The following is a 15570-nucleotide window of genomic DNA, read 5'->3' as shown; positions in this document are numbered from 1 at the left end:
AGATTGTAGCCATCGTTTCATGTGTAACATTCGATGCATTTTCAAATATAATTAGCCCTCAATAGATGAAGGGTTAAAAGGTGACGACGCTTTGCGCCTGTGAATGACTATTAGTGCTGAGTGATTAACCCAAAACGTTGTTTAAACAAGGCATTTCATTCAGGTTTTTCCTGTGATATCAAAACGCATATTGCGCAGTTTCTCTAGAGACAAATGATATCAAGCCCGAACTGTTCGATGTAGTAGGGAGTTGTAGTTTCCAAAAGGCCAATGTTCTACATAGTTTAGCATGGAAAACGTGGTATTTACCTATAATGACCATAATCCATTGCATGCCTACTTGTCCATCTGTGTTTCTTTTAGCTTGCTACATTAAAGAGACAAGAATGCTCGATTGAAAGGAGAGCAGTTGCTTCACGAGGTACACTACACCAAAAGTATGTGGACACCTGCTCGTCCGAACATCTCATTCCAAAATCATGGGCATAAATATGGACACATTGCTGCTACAACAGCCTCCACTCATGAAAAACAGCCCCAGATCATTATTCATCCTCTACAAAACTTAACAGTTAGCACTATACATTCAGGCAGGTAGCGTTCTCCTGGCATCCGCCAAACCCAGATTCGTCCATCGGACTGCCAAATGGTGAAGCATGATTCCAGAGTCCAATGGCAGCGAGCTTTACACCACTCCAGCAGGTGTGTCCACATACACAAAAGTATCTCTACCTGAAATCGATTGTTGGTATTCAGCAGTCAAAAAAGTATGCCGTTGAAGAAATACTAAAATTGTGATTTTGTCAGACAGCAGCTCTATAGAGGTGAGATGACTTGAAATAAAATAGTCATCAAATAAAACAAATGTAATATACAGAACTGAAATATTGTATTGAAGTAAAATATGTGAATAAATGGTTAAGTGATAAGCAGTAATCACAGCCACTACCATCATGGACATTTTATTCACCGTTTCATTATGTGTTGTTATTATCGAACCGGAAATCAAAAACATGACTTTTTTTTTAATAGTCAAACTGATACCTAACCGACCTCACAAGCACATATCGCTGCGCACTAACGACTACGCGGTTTCAACATGTGGATGACCCACTAACATCTATAAGAAACCTTTCTATTAGAGGAGGCATGCTGGCAAAATATGGCCTCACGAAATTAACCCCTTCATGCACTGTTGTGTAAATACCCATGCCAAAAATAGCAGCAACACTAATGTTAGCTACATGTTTAAATAAAACACGTTGCTATACATTTTTTCATGTTTGATTTTTTTTTAACTGGATAAACACCAGGAAAAGAGAGCACACTCATGTTATCTTTATTGCTTCTGGTGGTTGTCCATGCAAACAAAACAGCCATCAAGCGACACTATGAGCTAACAACTCATGTTAAACAATGATCTGTTTAGCAAAAACATTTCCTTCAAGCACATATTTATCCAGACTACCTACACAGTGTCCTGGAGAGCTGCTGAAAGGATGCCTTGAGCAATGTCTGTCAATACCGTAGCTAGCTACAGTAGTTAGCTAGCACTTCCTAACGTTAACTGGCTACTGTACAGCTGAGTACCCAACAATGGTTACAATGCCTTGAGCACAAAATACACGTGGGGAGAATAAAACATAGCTATATTAACAATTAATGACGAATCTAGCCAACTGTCCGCAGCCTAAGTATTTATAGATTTCCATCCATCATATAATGTCTTTAACATATCGTTTGCAATGTATTTTATCACCAAAGCTGCACTATAAATTAGCCATCTAATTTCTTGCCACGCAGGTGAAAAATGATCAGAGCGAGTGCGTTATTCAGCAGGAGCATGTGTCAGCTAGCGGTAGCCGGCTAGCTAACGTGTTTCAACTCATTACTGAAGATGGTCTGTATTCTATGAAATTAGCCACCTCACCACGTTCTTAGTCTCACTTACAGTTACCTAATGTTAGTTACGGTAAGAAAATGTGAAACAAAATAATTAATTCCAGCCCGTTTTCTACCTCTTGAAGCTGACCACGTTGAAGGTGTTCGGAAATGCGAACTTTCCAGCTGTAGCTAGTTAGCAAGTCCAAAATGAGCGGAAGCAAAGTGTTCTTTCTCTATTGTGGAGGGAACCAACCCACAATTAATTCCCCTGCTACAAACTCAAGTGATGATGCGAGGCTGGTCCAAATTTGATTGCCTGTCGCTGCTACAGTGTAACGACGTTATGAAGAGGAATATTTTCGCAGAAGCCTCGAAAATGGATGCGTCACATCCCCTCTCCTCCCACGTGGGGCTCTCATTGAATTCGAAAACATGAGGGTAAAAATCTCAACTCAATCACAGATTTTGCAGGTTAGTGAGATTATGTCCTTGTAATTTCTGTAATATACCTAATATCTGCACTGCAGAATGCAGACCATACATCTTTTGGAGGAGAAAAGCATGCATTTAGGTTACAGGGAAATTGGCACTATAGTCTGGCAGTGCCAATGTCCATATATTATCATTTTATAACCCACATATAACCACATAAACAGCAGGCCCTCCTACCATCCGTTTTTGGAATATTATGCCTTAGGGCTTCTACTATCAGGATCAGTCAAGAATCTTAAATTATTAAATCAATTTTATAATGCTTATCTACTTATCAATCTAAACTGACTTTTGTATTTTGACAAAACCCACAAATCAACTATTCTCGGATGGTTCAGTGAGGTGCAACGTTTGGGGGTATTAACTGAACAGCACCACTGTCAGATTTACAAGTCACATGCAACCAGTTACTAGTAACCAATTATACGGATGGCAGTGGCATTTTCTAGTCTAGATTGATCTCAACTGACCAGTAGAGCCAGCCAGGCTACATACCTCCTTAAATAGCCTAGATCACATTTTACACATTTACAGTAGATGAGGCTACACATTGATGGAATTTACCCTCATTTTCTCCTTCTTATCTTATTTATCATGGCCTATGACTTTCACTTTCAAATACAGGACAGACTGTTTAAAACAGAAAGAGAGAATGGCCCTGTCCGTTATCATCTGTCGAGACCATTCAGATAATAAAAGCACAAAAGCCAATAGACAGACCATTGGCATTCAAGCTGACGGATTTGGGAGAATCAGACTGAATTATTTAGGCGTGGCCTATTGTACTGTATGTTGACCTGTGAATCCACAAGCATTGCGTACCGAACAGTCCCACACTCTCCCATGTCTGTGATGGTTCAGGGTTGGGAAGAGGAGTACACACACACACACACACACACACACACACACACACACACACACACACACACACACACACACACACACGTACACAGACAGATGAAGTAGACCACCCTCACAAGCACACACTTTTGTAAAAGTAGGACGGACAGCACACTGCTGTCACTGACAGACAATTGCAACCTACCATCAGGCAAGCAGTGTCGCAATAAAGCGAGCCTTGTTCTTCCTTCTCACCATTGTTTCCTGGACAGTGGGGAATTCTAACCCATGCACTCTTGATCCTGTGCATGAAATGGAGTGGGACTGCTGTAACTGTGTGCACTCAACCAACACACAGATATTCAGAGCAAATAAACCAAATGCATTTGTAATGGTGACTAGTGATCCACCCTGCATTAAAACAGAATTCGCCCCAAGTACACTTATCATGGGGATGTATATTGTCCCTTGGCCTACTCCCTGTGTGGCACTATTCCAGGAGCCCCTCCTCCAGTACTAAGCAAAGCACAGAGGGCCTTCCCAGCCTTGACAAGTACCAAGGTGATCTGGCGGGTACTGTGTCTGTGCGTGAGTTCATTGCTTTAAATGTGGGTCACCCACAATATGGGTCAGAGATTCCTCTATGCACACCCGGTAGCTATTTCAAGCATTGATCCCATTAAGCTCTCCACCTGCTGCCCTAGCTGCAAGGCATAAGGGGGACCTGCCACTCCGAAAATAGCCTTGAGGCAGTTTCTGTTGTTTTGACATCAGAGTACGCCACTGAATCATAACTTTTCAATGTGTTTAGTGGCCGCCCTCAGAATGACTCACCATAAACCATATTGCCATATTAAACACAGGCGTCCTAGAGCTTCATTACAGGCTAACAGGGAGATTTAACTTCCAGGTTATTTACAAGCCAGGCTAAACACAGGGCTATGTGGCAGTGTAAACTGATACTACTCAATGGGCTATTTTACATATTGTAACCATGGTGAAAGCAGAGTAATGAAAAGTAGTCAAAAGACGTGGGATGAACTAATGCTACAGCTTGAATGCTCACTAGTCAAATATACACTGAGTGTACAACAAATCAGAAACACCTGCTCTTTCCATGACATAGACTGACCAGGTGGATCCAGATGAAAGCTATGATCCCTTATTGATGTCACTTATTACATCCACTTCAATCAGTGTAGTTGAATGGGAGGAGACAGGTTAAATAAGGATTTCTAAGCATTGAGACATTGATTGTGTGTGTGTGCCATTCAGAGGGTGAATGGGCAAGATAAAATATGTAAGTACCTTTGAACAGGGTATGCTAGTAGGTGCGAGGCCACCGGTTTGAGTGTCTCAAGAAGTGCAACGATGCTGGGTTTTCATGCTCAACAGTTTCCCATGTGTAGCAATTATGGTCCACCACACAAAGGACATCCAACCAACTTGACTGTGGGAAGCATTGGAGTCAACATGGGCCAGCGTCCCTTTGGAATGCTTTCGAAACCTTGTCGATGCTCCGACGAATTGAGGCTGTTCTGAGGGCAGGACAGCTCATAATAATGGCTGGAAGGGAGTAAATGGAATGGCATTAAACACATTAAAACCATGTGTTTGATGTATTTGATACCATTGGCTCAAGCCAATACCATGAGCCCGTCCTCCCCAATTAGGTGCCACCAACCCCCTGTGGTGCAACTCCAACTCAGGTTGGATTTCAACATGAGTCAGCTCCAGAGTTGCTACCCAAGTAAACTATTCTACATTTCTGCAAGTATCTAAAAATCTTCTTTGCCTGGCCCTTCACTAATATGTTGTTCTTTTCAAATGGATGCCAGTTTATTTCACAAAGTAATACTCTAGTACAGCTTTAACCATAATCTTGCTTTGCCTGACTCACCTCTCGGGGCCAAAGCCAGCCTGGATGCGGGTGGCGCTGTATCGCTGGGCGGCCGTCTCATGCCCGTGGCCATGGGGGCTGAGGCGGAAGAGGTGCTCTGTGTCTTGGGGTGAGGGGTTGGAGCTGGGCCGGGGTAGCTCAGTGTCCCCTACGATCCTCCGGTAGTCCATCTGGTGGCTGTCCCGCTCTCCATCCACCCCAAAGTGTTCGTAGCCGTACCCCTCCATGTTGGGTCCAATTGCCAAGCTCTCTTGCTCCAGTCTCTCACTCTGGTCGGTGACCTCACCGTCGCCCTCTGACCCTTCTGTTGGTGACGTCCCTCAAGTGGACTCAAGTCACGTAGGGACTGGGTGTCCCTGATCCGGCCTACCAGCTCAAAACAATTCCCACAGAACAGAAAGGATTAGAACGATCTCAGCCAACCAACCAGACGAGTCAAAGGAGCTGAGGACCTGAGTTTGAAAAACAGAGCTACTTGTGAGAGACACAACACATTCTCTGGTTCAACACATTCTTATCTTGGTCTCATAGCTCCAATGTTGTCTTGACCGTCAACTTTGTTGTCGAATCCCAGGTCAGATACAAAAATACTCCGAGAGATATGAGAGAGAGAGAGACAGAAAGAAGATAGTTATGGCCCTCCCTCCCTGTCTCTGCGCAGGGTGCACCTGCTAACCAACCCACAGTGTCCTCTAGGCGTGTCAGGAGAGGGTGTCACCGTGGTAATGCTCCTGCCGAGATGGCGTCGTCGTGGAAATGATACCGGAGAGGCTTGTCGTCGTGGAGTCGTTGCCGTCCCAACGTTCCCCTTTCCCCTGTGAGAGAACTAACACCCACTGACCTGACTGAAGGGAGATTGTGGTGGGAATGGGAGGAGTGAGATGGCAGAGAGAAAGGGCCCAGACTAATAGAGGGAGGGAGAGGTGGATAGAAAGAAAGAAAGAAAGAGAATGCCTGCAGGGATAGAGGAGAAGCAGAACGGGATACTCAGTGTTTTTTTGTCCAGTCAAGTGCTGCTCTATGAATCTCTCTCTGCGTACAGCTTAACCCTGTTTTCTGTCAGTGGCACACGTCACTTTCACAAAGAGGATTGGAGAATTAGAGTACACTGGGCAGGAGATACATGCAGGAGGCAGAGAGGGCACTTAAACACACTCAAAACAGACTAGCACTGTCGCCAATGTGTGTGTGTGTCTGTGTGTGTGTGTGCGTGTGTGTGGCCGTGGGACAAACCCACAGTAATATACAAGAATTCCACAAACTGCTTGAGATAGTACCAAAGTATGGCCTTGAGGAGGATGCCTGGCTTGCCTTGGACACAGACAGGTTCAGGGACGTACAAACAGTGCTCACACTGCACCACAGGAGAGAGTATAGCTAACACAAGGGTGACAGCTTCTTACATAGCCCCTGAAATACGCCTCAAATGTTCAGTACAATCTACAGCATATGCACAGTACAAACCATTCTGCTCCCAAAAACTGTGTGTGGATGTACCTTTATATAGGACAGTTTGAGGCCTGTACTCTTAACATCTTCCTGACAGTGTTTTACAAGCTTACAAAATAGAATGTTAAAGGCTCATTTGACTGGAGCATGGAGCTAGCTATAGCATCAAAGTAGTGGGTTCAATTCCAGCATGGGCCCCACATAGTGAATACTGTATAGTAGGCCTATACGGTGCATTCAGAAAGTATTCAGACCCCTTGACTTTTTCCACATTTTGTTACGTTACAGCCTTATTCTGAAATGGATTCACATTTTTTCCCCCTCATCAATCTACACACAATACCCCATAATTGCAAAACAAAAACAGCATTTTAGAAATGTTTGCTAATAAAAATGGAATTATCACATTTACATAAGTACTCAGACCCTTTACTCAGTACTTTGTTGAAGCAAACTCCCTCGAGTCTTCTTGGGTATGACGCTACAAGCTTTGCACACCTGTATTTAGGGAGTTTCTCCCATTCTTCTCTGCAGATCCTCTGAAACTCTGTCAGGTTGGATGGAGAGTGTTGCTGCACAGCTTTTTTCAGGTCTCTCCAGAGATGTTACTTCGGGTTCAAGTCTGGGCTCTGGCTGGGCCACTCAAGGACATTCAGAGCCTTGTCCCGAAGCCACTCCTGCGTTGTCTTGGCTATGTGCTTAGGGTCATTGTCCTGTTGGAAGGTAAACCTTTACCCCAGTCAGGTCCTGAGCGCTCTGGAGCAGGTTTTCATCAAGGATCTCTCTGTACTTTGCGTTCATTTTTCCCTCGATCCTGACAAGTCACCCAGTCCCTCCCGCTAAAAACATCTGCACAGCATGATGCTGCCACCACCATGCTTCACCGTAGGGATGGTGCCAGGTTTTCTCCAGACGTGAAGCTTGGCATTCAGGCCAAAGAGTTCAATCTTGATTTCATCAGACCAGAGAATGTTGTTTCTCATGGTCTGAGAGTCTTTAGGTGCCTTTTGGCAAACTCCATGTGCCTTTTACTGAGGAGTGGCTTCCGTCTGGCCACTCTACCATAAAGGCCTGATTGGTGGAGTGCTGCAGAGATGGTTGTCTTTCTGGAAGGTTCTCCTATCTCCACAGAGGAACTCTGGAGCTCTGTCAGAGTGACCATCGGGTTCTTGGTCACCTCCCTGACAAAGGCCCTTCTCCCCCAATTGGTCAGTTTGGCCAGGTGGACAGCTCTAGGGAGAGTCTTGGTGGTTCCAAACTTCCATTTGAGAATGACGGAGGCCACTGTGTTCTTGGGGACCTTCAATGCTGCAGACATTTTTTGGTATCCTTCCCCAGATCTGTGCCTTGACACAATCCTGTCTCGAAGCTCTGCGGACAATTCCTTCGATTTCATGGCTTGGTATTTTCTCTGACATGCACTGTCAACTGTGAGACCTTATATAGACAGGTGTGTGCCTCTCCAAATCATGTCCAATCAATTTAATTTACCACAGGTGGACTCCAATCAAGTTGTAGAAACATCTCAAGGATTATCAATGGAAAAAGGATGCACCTGAGCTCAATATCGAGTCTTATTGCAAAGGTTCTGAATACTTATGTAAATAAGGTATTTCTGTGTTTTATTCTTTATAAATGTACAAACATTTCTAAAACCTGTTTTCGCTTTGTCATTATGGGGTATTGTGTGTATATTGATGAGGGAAAAAATTATTTAATCAATTTAGAATAAGGCTGTAATGTAACAAAATGTGGAAAAATTCTAGGGGTCTTAATACTTTCTGAATGCACTGTATATGTCGACAGAAAGTTGCAATGAGGAAAACATCTCTTAAATGGGCTCTTCTCTTCATTTCTTTTAAACAATGTCAGAGAAAGAGGCTGAGGACGAGAAAGGGAAAGAAATAGCTACCACTGAGAAAGAGGTATCTCCCCATCACCCCTTTCTCCCACTCGAGACCTGGTGTCTGAAAGGGATCAGAAACAGGTGACTGAGTGTTTGTGACAGTTGCTCAGACTCGAGGACGGAAAATCCTCTTATGCTGCCCGTGGAGAGCATAGCAACGCCCCATCCTTGTCTGTGCAGTCAAGCCCCCAGTCAACCTCTCCATGGAACCCTCTTTTCACAGCTAGGTTAACACTGGAGCCGAAGCCTAACGTGAGATCAGCACGCTTGTTACTCTAAACGTTCGTGGAAATCACACACTGCTATCTATGTGATATGCGTGTCAATTCAAGTTCAGATGTGCCTCTCTGTGTTGTTTACCTCGAAAGCATATATACAAATGCATGCATGCATGCATGCACGCACGCACGCACGCACGCACGCACGCACGCACGCACGCACGCACGCACACACACACACACACACACACACACACACTGGCATAGGGAGTTGGGTCACTTTAGTCCATTATTTGTACTCTGTCTTTGTGACCCTTCCGCTCATGTACTAATGTGTGTGAACCCCCCCACCCCACACATTCACTGGATTACCATAATGATAATGGGTCTCATGTGCAGTATGTGGCAAGGTGGTGTTGGCCGTACCCCTTTCCTGCAGTCAATGGCCAAAAGCGCCCTCTTTGGTCTCATGGGTAGAATGTTATTAATAAAAATTAATTATTATTATTTATTTATTTTACAACAAAAATCCAGTATTTTCTATGTCAAGCAGTTTTGTTATTGATTGAAACGTAGATGCTGGCAGTAGAGAAGCAGGTGCAGGTGGTAGGTTTAATATAACAAACATGGAACGATACAACATAGGAGTAGCATCTTGACATGAAACAAAGAAGCAATCCTGCCTGGGGAAAGAACACAATGGAGTGCCAGATAAAGGGGAGGTAATAAATGAGGTAATGGAGTCCAGGTGTGCCTCATGATGAAGCACAGGTGAGCGTAATGATGTTTGCCAGGACCGGTGGTTAGTAAACCGGGACTCCACACCAACCTTTGGGGACCACCCTTGAGGAGAGAGGTGAGAGGAGCGGCGATGGAGCTAAAGCTCCTGAGGAAACGGCCTTGGAACTTGGCAATCCACAAAAAAAACGTTGTAACCTGTTTATGGTGGTTGGGACTGGCCATAACCTGACTGCATCTACCTTCTTGACGTCCATCTTCACTCCTTGCGGGCTGATTTGGTAGTATAGGAAGGAGACAGCCTCCTGATGAAACTGGTATTTCTGAGCCTTGTCAAACAGTTGGTTAGCCAGAAGGCGTTCCAGGACTACTCGGACGTGAGCGATGTGATCCTATAAGGTAGCCGAGTAGACCAGGATGTCGTCGATATACACAACCACCTGACTTCTGAGCATATCCCAGAACACCTCATTGACAAATGCCTGGAACACTGACGGAGCATTGGCTAAGCCAAATGGCATCACCAAGTACTCGTAGTGACCAGACATCGTGCTTCCGTTCATCCCCCTCCCGGATGCAGATGAGATTGTATGCACTCCGCAGGTCCAGTTTGGTAAAGAACCGGGCCACGCGGAGCTGTTTGATGGCACCAATGGGAGAGGGTAACGGTACTTGGTGGTGATGTCATTGAGTCCTCTTGTAATCAATACATGGGCGTAACGCTCCATCCTTCTTGGCCATGAAGAAGAAGCCTGCAGAAGTGGACGTGTGGATGAAACCTTGTTGGAGCGCCTCATGGATGTACTCCATGGCCTTGGTTTCAGCCACCGACAGAGGGTAGATGCGTCTGGGTGGGGGCGCAGAGTCTGCAAGCAGGTCGATGGCAAAGTCCCAGGGGCGATGAGGAGGGAGACAGGTGGCGCAGGTTTTGGAAAATACCTTCCCCAGGTCCTGGTATACCTTCGGGATGTTGGGCTGAAGGGCAACCACAGGACTCTCAACCGGCGTGGAACCGAAGGGGATGGGAAAGCAGGCCCTTCGGCATTCGGGTGCCCAGTCCATGATTTTCATCCTTGACCATGAGATGGTGGGATTATGGCTTTGAAGCCAAGGGAGGCCGAGGATGATCTTGTGAGCTGGTGCACGGGTGATGAAGGGAATGTTCTCCTGATGGATGGACTCCACAGTGAGGGTGAGTGGTTCGGTGATGTGTGTGATGGTCCCGGGACCTAATGGCTGATTATCGAGGGCTTGAACATGGAAAGGAGAGGAGAGCAGGTATGAGGTGATGTTAAGAGAGGAGGCAACAGTCTGGTCAGTAAAGTTCCCCGCGGCACCGGAAACCACTAATGCTGTAGAAACAGACGCTGGCAGTAGAGAAACAGGTGCAGGTGGTAGGTTTAATATAACAAACGGAACAATACAACATAGGAGTAGCATCTTGACATGAAACACAGAAACAATACTGCCTGGGGAAAGAACACAATGGAGTGCCAGATAAAGGGGAGGTAATAAGTGAGGTAATGGAGTCCAGGTGTGCCTCATGATGAAGCGCAGGTGAGCGTAATGATATTTGCCAGGACCGGTAGTTAGTAAACCGGCGACGTCGAACGCCAGAGGGGATTAGCGGGAATAGACGTGACAGTGATGTAAATAAAGTGTAATATTGGGATGCAAACTCAACATTTCAACTCTATATCTGACATGGTACAGGTGTCTTCTTTTTTAAAGCCCATAACCATGTGTGTTGAGGTGTATACTTTGGTTTCAAAGTGTGTGTCACTGTGTGTGACCGTGATTTAGCCCACTGCAGTCTTATGTAACCATACCAAACGTAACATATCATACTCATTTGAGTGTCCTGGATTTACATTTACTGTTACGTACACTCTACACTGTGTATACAAAACATTAAGAACACCTTCCTAATATTGAGTTGCACCATCCGCTTTTGTTCTCAGAACAGCCTCAATTCTTCGGGGCATGGACTCGAAAGCACAAGGTGTCGAAAGCGTTCCACAGGGATGCTGGTCCATGTTGACTCCAATGCTTCCCACAGTTGTGTCAAGTTGGCTGGATGTCCTTTGGGTGATAGACCATTCTTGATACACACAGGAAACTGTTGAGTGTGAAAAACCCAGCAGCATTGCAGTTCTTGACACAAACCGTGCACCTGGTACCTACTACTAAACCCCAATCAAAGCCACTTAAATATTTTGTCTAGCCCATTCACCCTCTGAATGGCACACATACACAATCAATGTCAATTTTCTCAAGGCTTAAAAAATGTTATTTGACCTGTCTTCTCCCGTTCATCTACACTGATTGAAGTAGTATAGTGACATCAATAAGGGATCATAGCTTTCACCTGAATTCACCTAGTCAGTCTATGTCATGGAAAGAGCGAGTGTTCTTAATGTTTTGTATACTCAATGTATGAGACCAGTCTTTGTGTGGACACTCATTGAGCAGAACTAAGACAAACGTCAGGCATGAGACTCCTCAACCCAGCGATGACTGGGCCCAACAAACGAGCCCTGTGTGTGTGTGTGTGTGTGTGTGTAGACTGAGGACATCCTCCATCAGGTGACCTGAATATAGAGTCCCCCTGCCTAACTCATGTCACATTTAGCCACTTTGATAGAACAGTGCTCTCTTTTCACAGAATACTTCCTTGGCTACTTTACACTAGGCTACTTTGCCAAATTCACTTTATTCTCTTTTATTCTAGACATAATCCTATCTGTTGGCCTTCACATCTTTCAAAGCCTAACTTACATATGCATGCAATGCAAGATGCAAAACGACGTTGCGTAGCAAAAGCACGCAGATGTGCAGCCCTGCAATTTAAACTCAATGCAAGTACTGCTACGCTGGATCGCCACTAGACGCAAAGATTTTGTCCAAACGTTCACTGCTTGATCCTCATGTTTGCCGGCTTTGACAATGAATAGTCTAATGTAGGGCATTGAATATGACCCACAATCTTGTGGCCATCAGCTCTCAACCAGAGGAGGCTGGTGGGAGGAGATATAGGAGGATGGGCTCATTGTAATGGCTGGAATAGAATAAATGGAACCGTTTCAAAAACATCAAATATATGGAAACAACATGTTTGACTCCATTCCATTTATTCCATTCCAGCCCGTTCCTCCCACCAACCTCCCCGGCAATATGGCCTCGTTGAATACAGTATTTAAAATGGATTTTATTTTTCGTTGAGTTACTGGTTTAATGTATATTGTGTTACATTGGGTTATTTTGTACTGCGCAGCCATTAGGTTGTCATCGTTTTACCCGCAATGTACATCTATATTTCCCTGCTGGCATTAGCTGGAACAGAAATATAGTAATCTGAGTAAAATTACTTTGACACCCCTGTGCCAGTATTTATCAAGAGTCTCAGAGTTGGAGTGTGGATCTAGGAGTAGGTCCTCTACCCCTGTCCATGATAATCTGATCCATTGTAATCTGAAAGGCAAAAGTGATACTTGACCATCATTCCTACTCTGAGGCATTGTTAAATATATCTCTCTCATTCAGAAGGGTTGGGTTAAATGCAGAAGACACACTTCGGTGGAATGTGTTCAGTTGTACAGCTGACTAGGTATTCCCCTTTCCCTAATACACTGAGACGCTTATAAAACGGGCCCAGGTTGGTGCCCTGGTGTTCTACTGTTAATCATCGACATCTAGTGGTCATGGACTTTTAATGCAATATCCCCTGTGATTTCCCCCATGCATACCTTCTGAGGACAAGCCACTAGTCATTTGTCTGGGCATTCCCTAGTCAAATCAAATCAAATCAAATTGTATTAGTTACATGTGCCCGAATACAACAGGTGTAGACCTTACAGTGAAATGCTTACTTACGAGCCCCTAACCAACAATGCAGTTTAAAGAAACAAATATGAATAAGAATAAGAAATAAAATTAACAAGTAATTAAAGAGCGGCAGGAAAATAACAATAGCGAGACTATATATAGGGGGTACGTGTACAGAGTCAATGTGCGGGGGCACTGGTTAGTTGAGGTAATATGTACATGTAGGTAGATTTATTAAAGTGACTATGCATAGATGATAACAACAGAGAGTAGCAGAGGTGTAAAAGAGGGGGGGCAATGCAAATAGTCTGGGAGGCCATTTGATTAGATGTTCAGGAGTCTTATGGCTTGGGGGTAGAAGCTGTTAAGAAGCCTCTTGGAGGAAGCCTCTTGGAGCCTCTCGGAGGCCGAGCAGTTGCCATAGCAGGCAGTGATGCAGCCAGTCAGGATGCTCTCGATGGTGGAGCTGTAGAACCTTTAGAGGATCTGAGGACCCATGCTAATTCTTTTCAGTCTCCTGAGGGGGAATAGGTTTTGTCGTGCCCTCTTCACCGACTGTCTTGGTGTGCTTGGACCATGTTAGTTTGTTGGTGATGTGGACGCCAAGGAACTTGAACCTCTCAACCTGCTCCACTGCAGCCCCGTCGATGAGAATGGGGGCGTGCTCGGTCCTCTTTTTCCTGTAGTCCACAATCATCTCCTTTGTCTTGATCACGTTGAGGGAGAGGTTGTTGTCCTGGCACCACACGGCCAGGTCTCTGACCTCCTCCCTATAGGCTGTTTCATCGTTGTCGGTGATCAGGCCTACCAATGTTGTGTCATCGGCAAACTTAATGCTGGTGTTGAAGTCGTGCCTGGCCGTGCAGTCATGAGTGAACAGGGAGTACAGGAGGGGACTGAGCACGCACCCCTGAGGGGCCCCTTTGTTGAGGATCAGCTTGGCGGATGTGTTGTTACCTACCCTTACCACCTGGGGGCAGCCCGTCAGGAAGTCCAGGATCCAGTTGCAGAGTGAGGTGTTTAGTCCCAGGGTCCTTAGCTTATTGATAAGCTTTGACGGCACTATGGTGTTGAACGCTGAGCTGTAGTCAATGAATAGCATTCTCACATAGGTGTTCCTTTTGTCCAGGTGGGAAAGGGCAGTGTGGAGTGCAATAGAGACCACATCATCTGTGGATCTGTTGGGGCGGTATGCAAATTGGAGTGGGTCTAGGGTTTCTGGGATGATGGTGTTGATGTGAGCCATGACCAGCCTTTCAAAGCACTTCATGGCTACAGACGTGAGTGCTATGGGTCAATACTCATTTAGGCAGGTCCTTGTTAGCTTCAAGAATATTAAATATGGTGTGACTCATCTTTGGAGAGCTATCCTATAGAAAATACCGTTAGGCCTACTAATACAGTTTACAGTTGTAGTTTACTGGGGTTTCTAGGGTTCTATATTATGTCAGGTGGGGTTTGCCCAGTGGTGGAAAAAGTACCCAATTTTCCTACTTGAATAAAAGTAAAGATACCTTAATAGGAAATGACTCAAGTAAAAATGAAAGTAACCCAGTAAAATACTACTTAAAAGTATAAAGTCTATTTCCTTATATTAAGCAAACCAGACAGCACAATTTGTATTCATTTTTTTAGGGATAGACAGGGGCACGTCCTTTCAACGTCTAGTTTTGATTTACATTTGGTTGAGTTGTCAACTAACGTGAATTCAACTTGAAATCAACAAAAAATGTCACCATGTCATTGGACAGGTTGAAAAAAAGGGAAAACATATTTTATTTTCATTACTTTTTGCAAATCCAATCAGTTTTCCACATTGATTCAACATCAGCAATTTAAATGTTTTGTTGTTTAAATTACATGGAAACAACGTTGATTCAGCCAGTTTTTGCCCTGTGGGCGTGACCAGAAACAAAACAATGTGACCCATTTAAAAATGGACCTGAAGGGGGACCTTAAAAAAGGCAAGTCATATAATTTATATGCTATTATTCAGAATATTATTTGTTTATTTAACCTTTATTTAACCAGTAAGTCCCATCCTTGGTTAACTTTTACCCAGAGTGCCTTTAGCAGCTCAGTGAATTTCTGTCCATTTGCTCCCTGTGGTCAATGTCAAGTCCTTGGAGAAACATGAGAGTGTATGACTGACTGACCGCAAATAGCAAGAGACAGGCCACAATAGGCCTACAACAATACTCATTGGTTGTTTGATTCACTGATTCTACAGAAAGCTGAAGCTTAAATTGTGAAATTTGCTGGGTGAAACTAGTACCCAAATCACCAGCCTAATGTGGAAGTCCCCATGTCAGTGTACA

General features: G+C 44.6%; 1 protein-coding gene across 5 annotated transcripts in view; it reads right to left on the bottom strand.

Annotated features, from left to right (window-relative positions):
- imdh1 (Inosine-5-monophosphate dehydrogenase 1) overlaps positions 1-5358 on the bottom strand; it is a 63834-nt gene extending 58476 nt beyond the window's left edge. For 3 of the 5 annotated variants that reach the window (XM_082963283.1, XM_082963285.1, XM_082963284.1), the window contains exon 1: positions 5117-5358. In XM_082963283.1, coding sequence (XP_082819409.1) covers positions 5117-5343 — 227 coding nt within the window. In that variant the 5' untranslated portion in view covers positions 5344-5358. 5 annotated transcript variants of the gene reach the window in all.
- Between the last annotated feature and the right edge of the window lie 10212 nt (positions 5359-15570).

Source organism: Salmo salar, chromosome 17 (genome assembly GCF_965601325.2).
Source record: "Salmo salar chromosome 17, fSalSal1, whole genome shotgun sequence".
NCBI lineage: Eukaryota > Metazoa > Chordata > Actinopteri > Salmoniformes > Salmonidae > Salmo > Salmo salar.
This window is presented reverse-complemented; position numbering and strand designations above follow the sequence as displayed.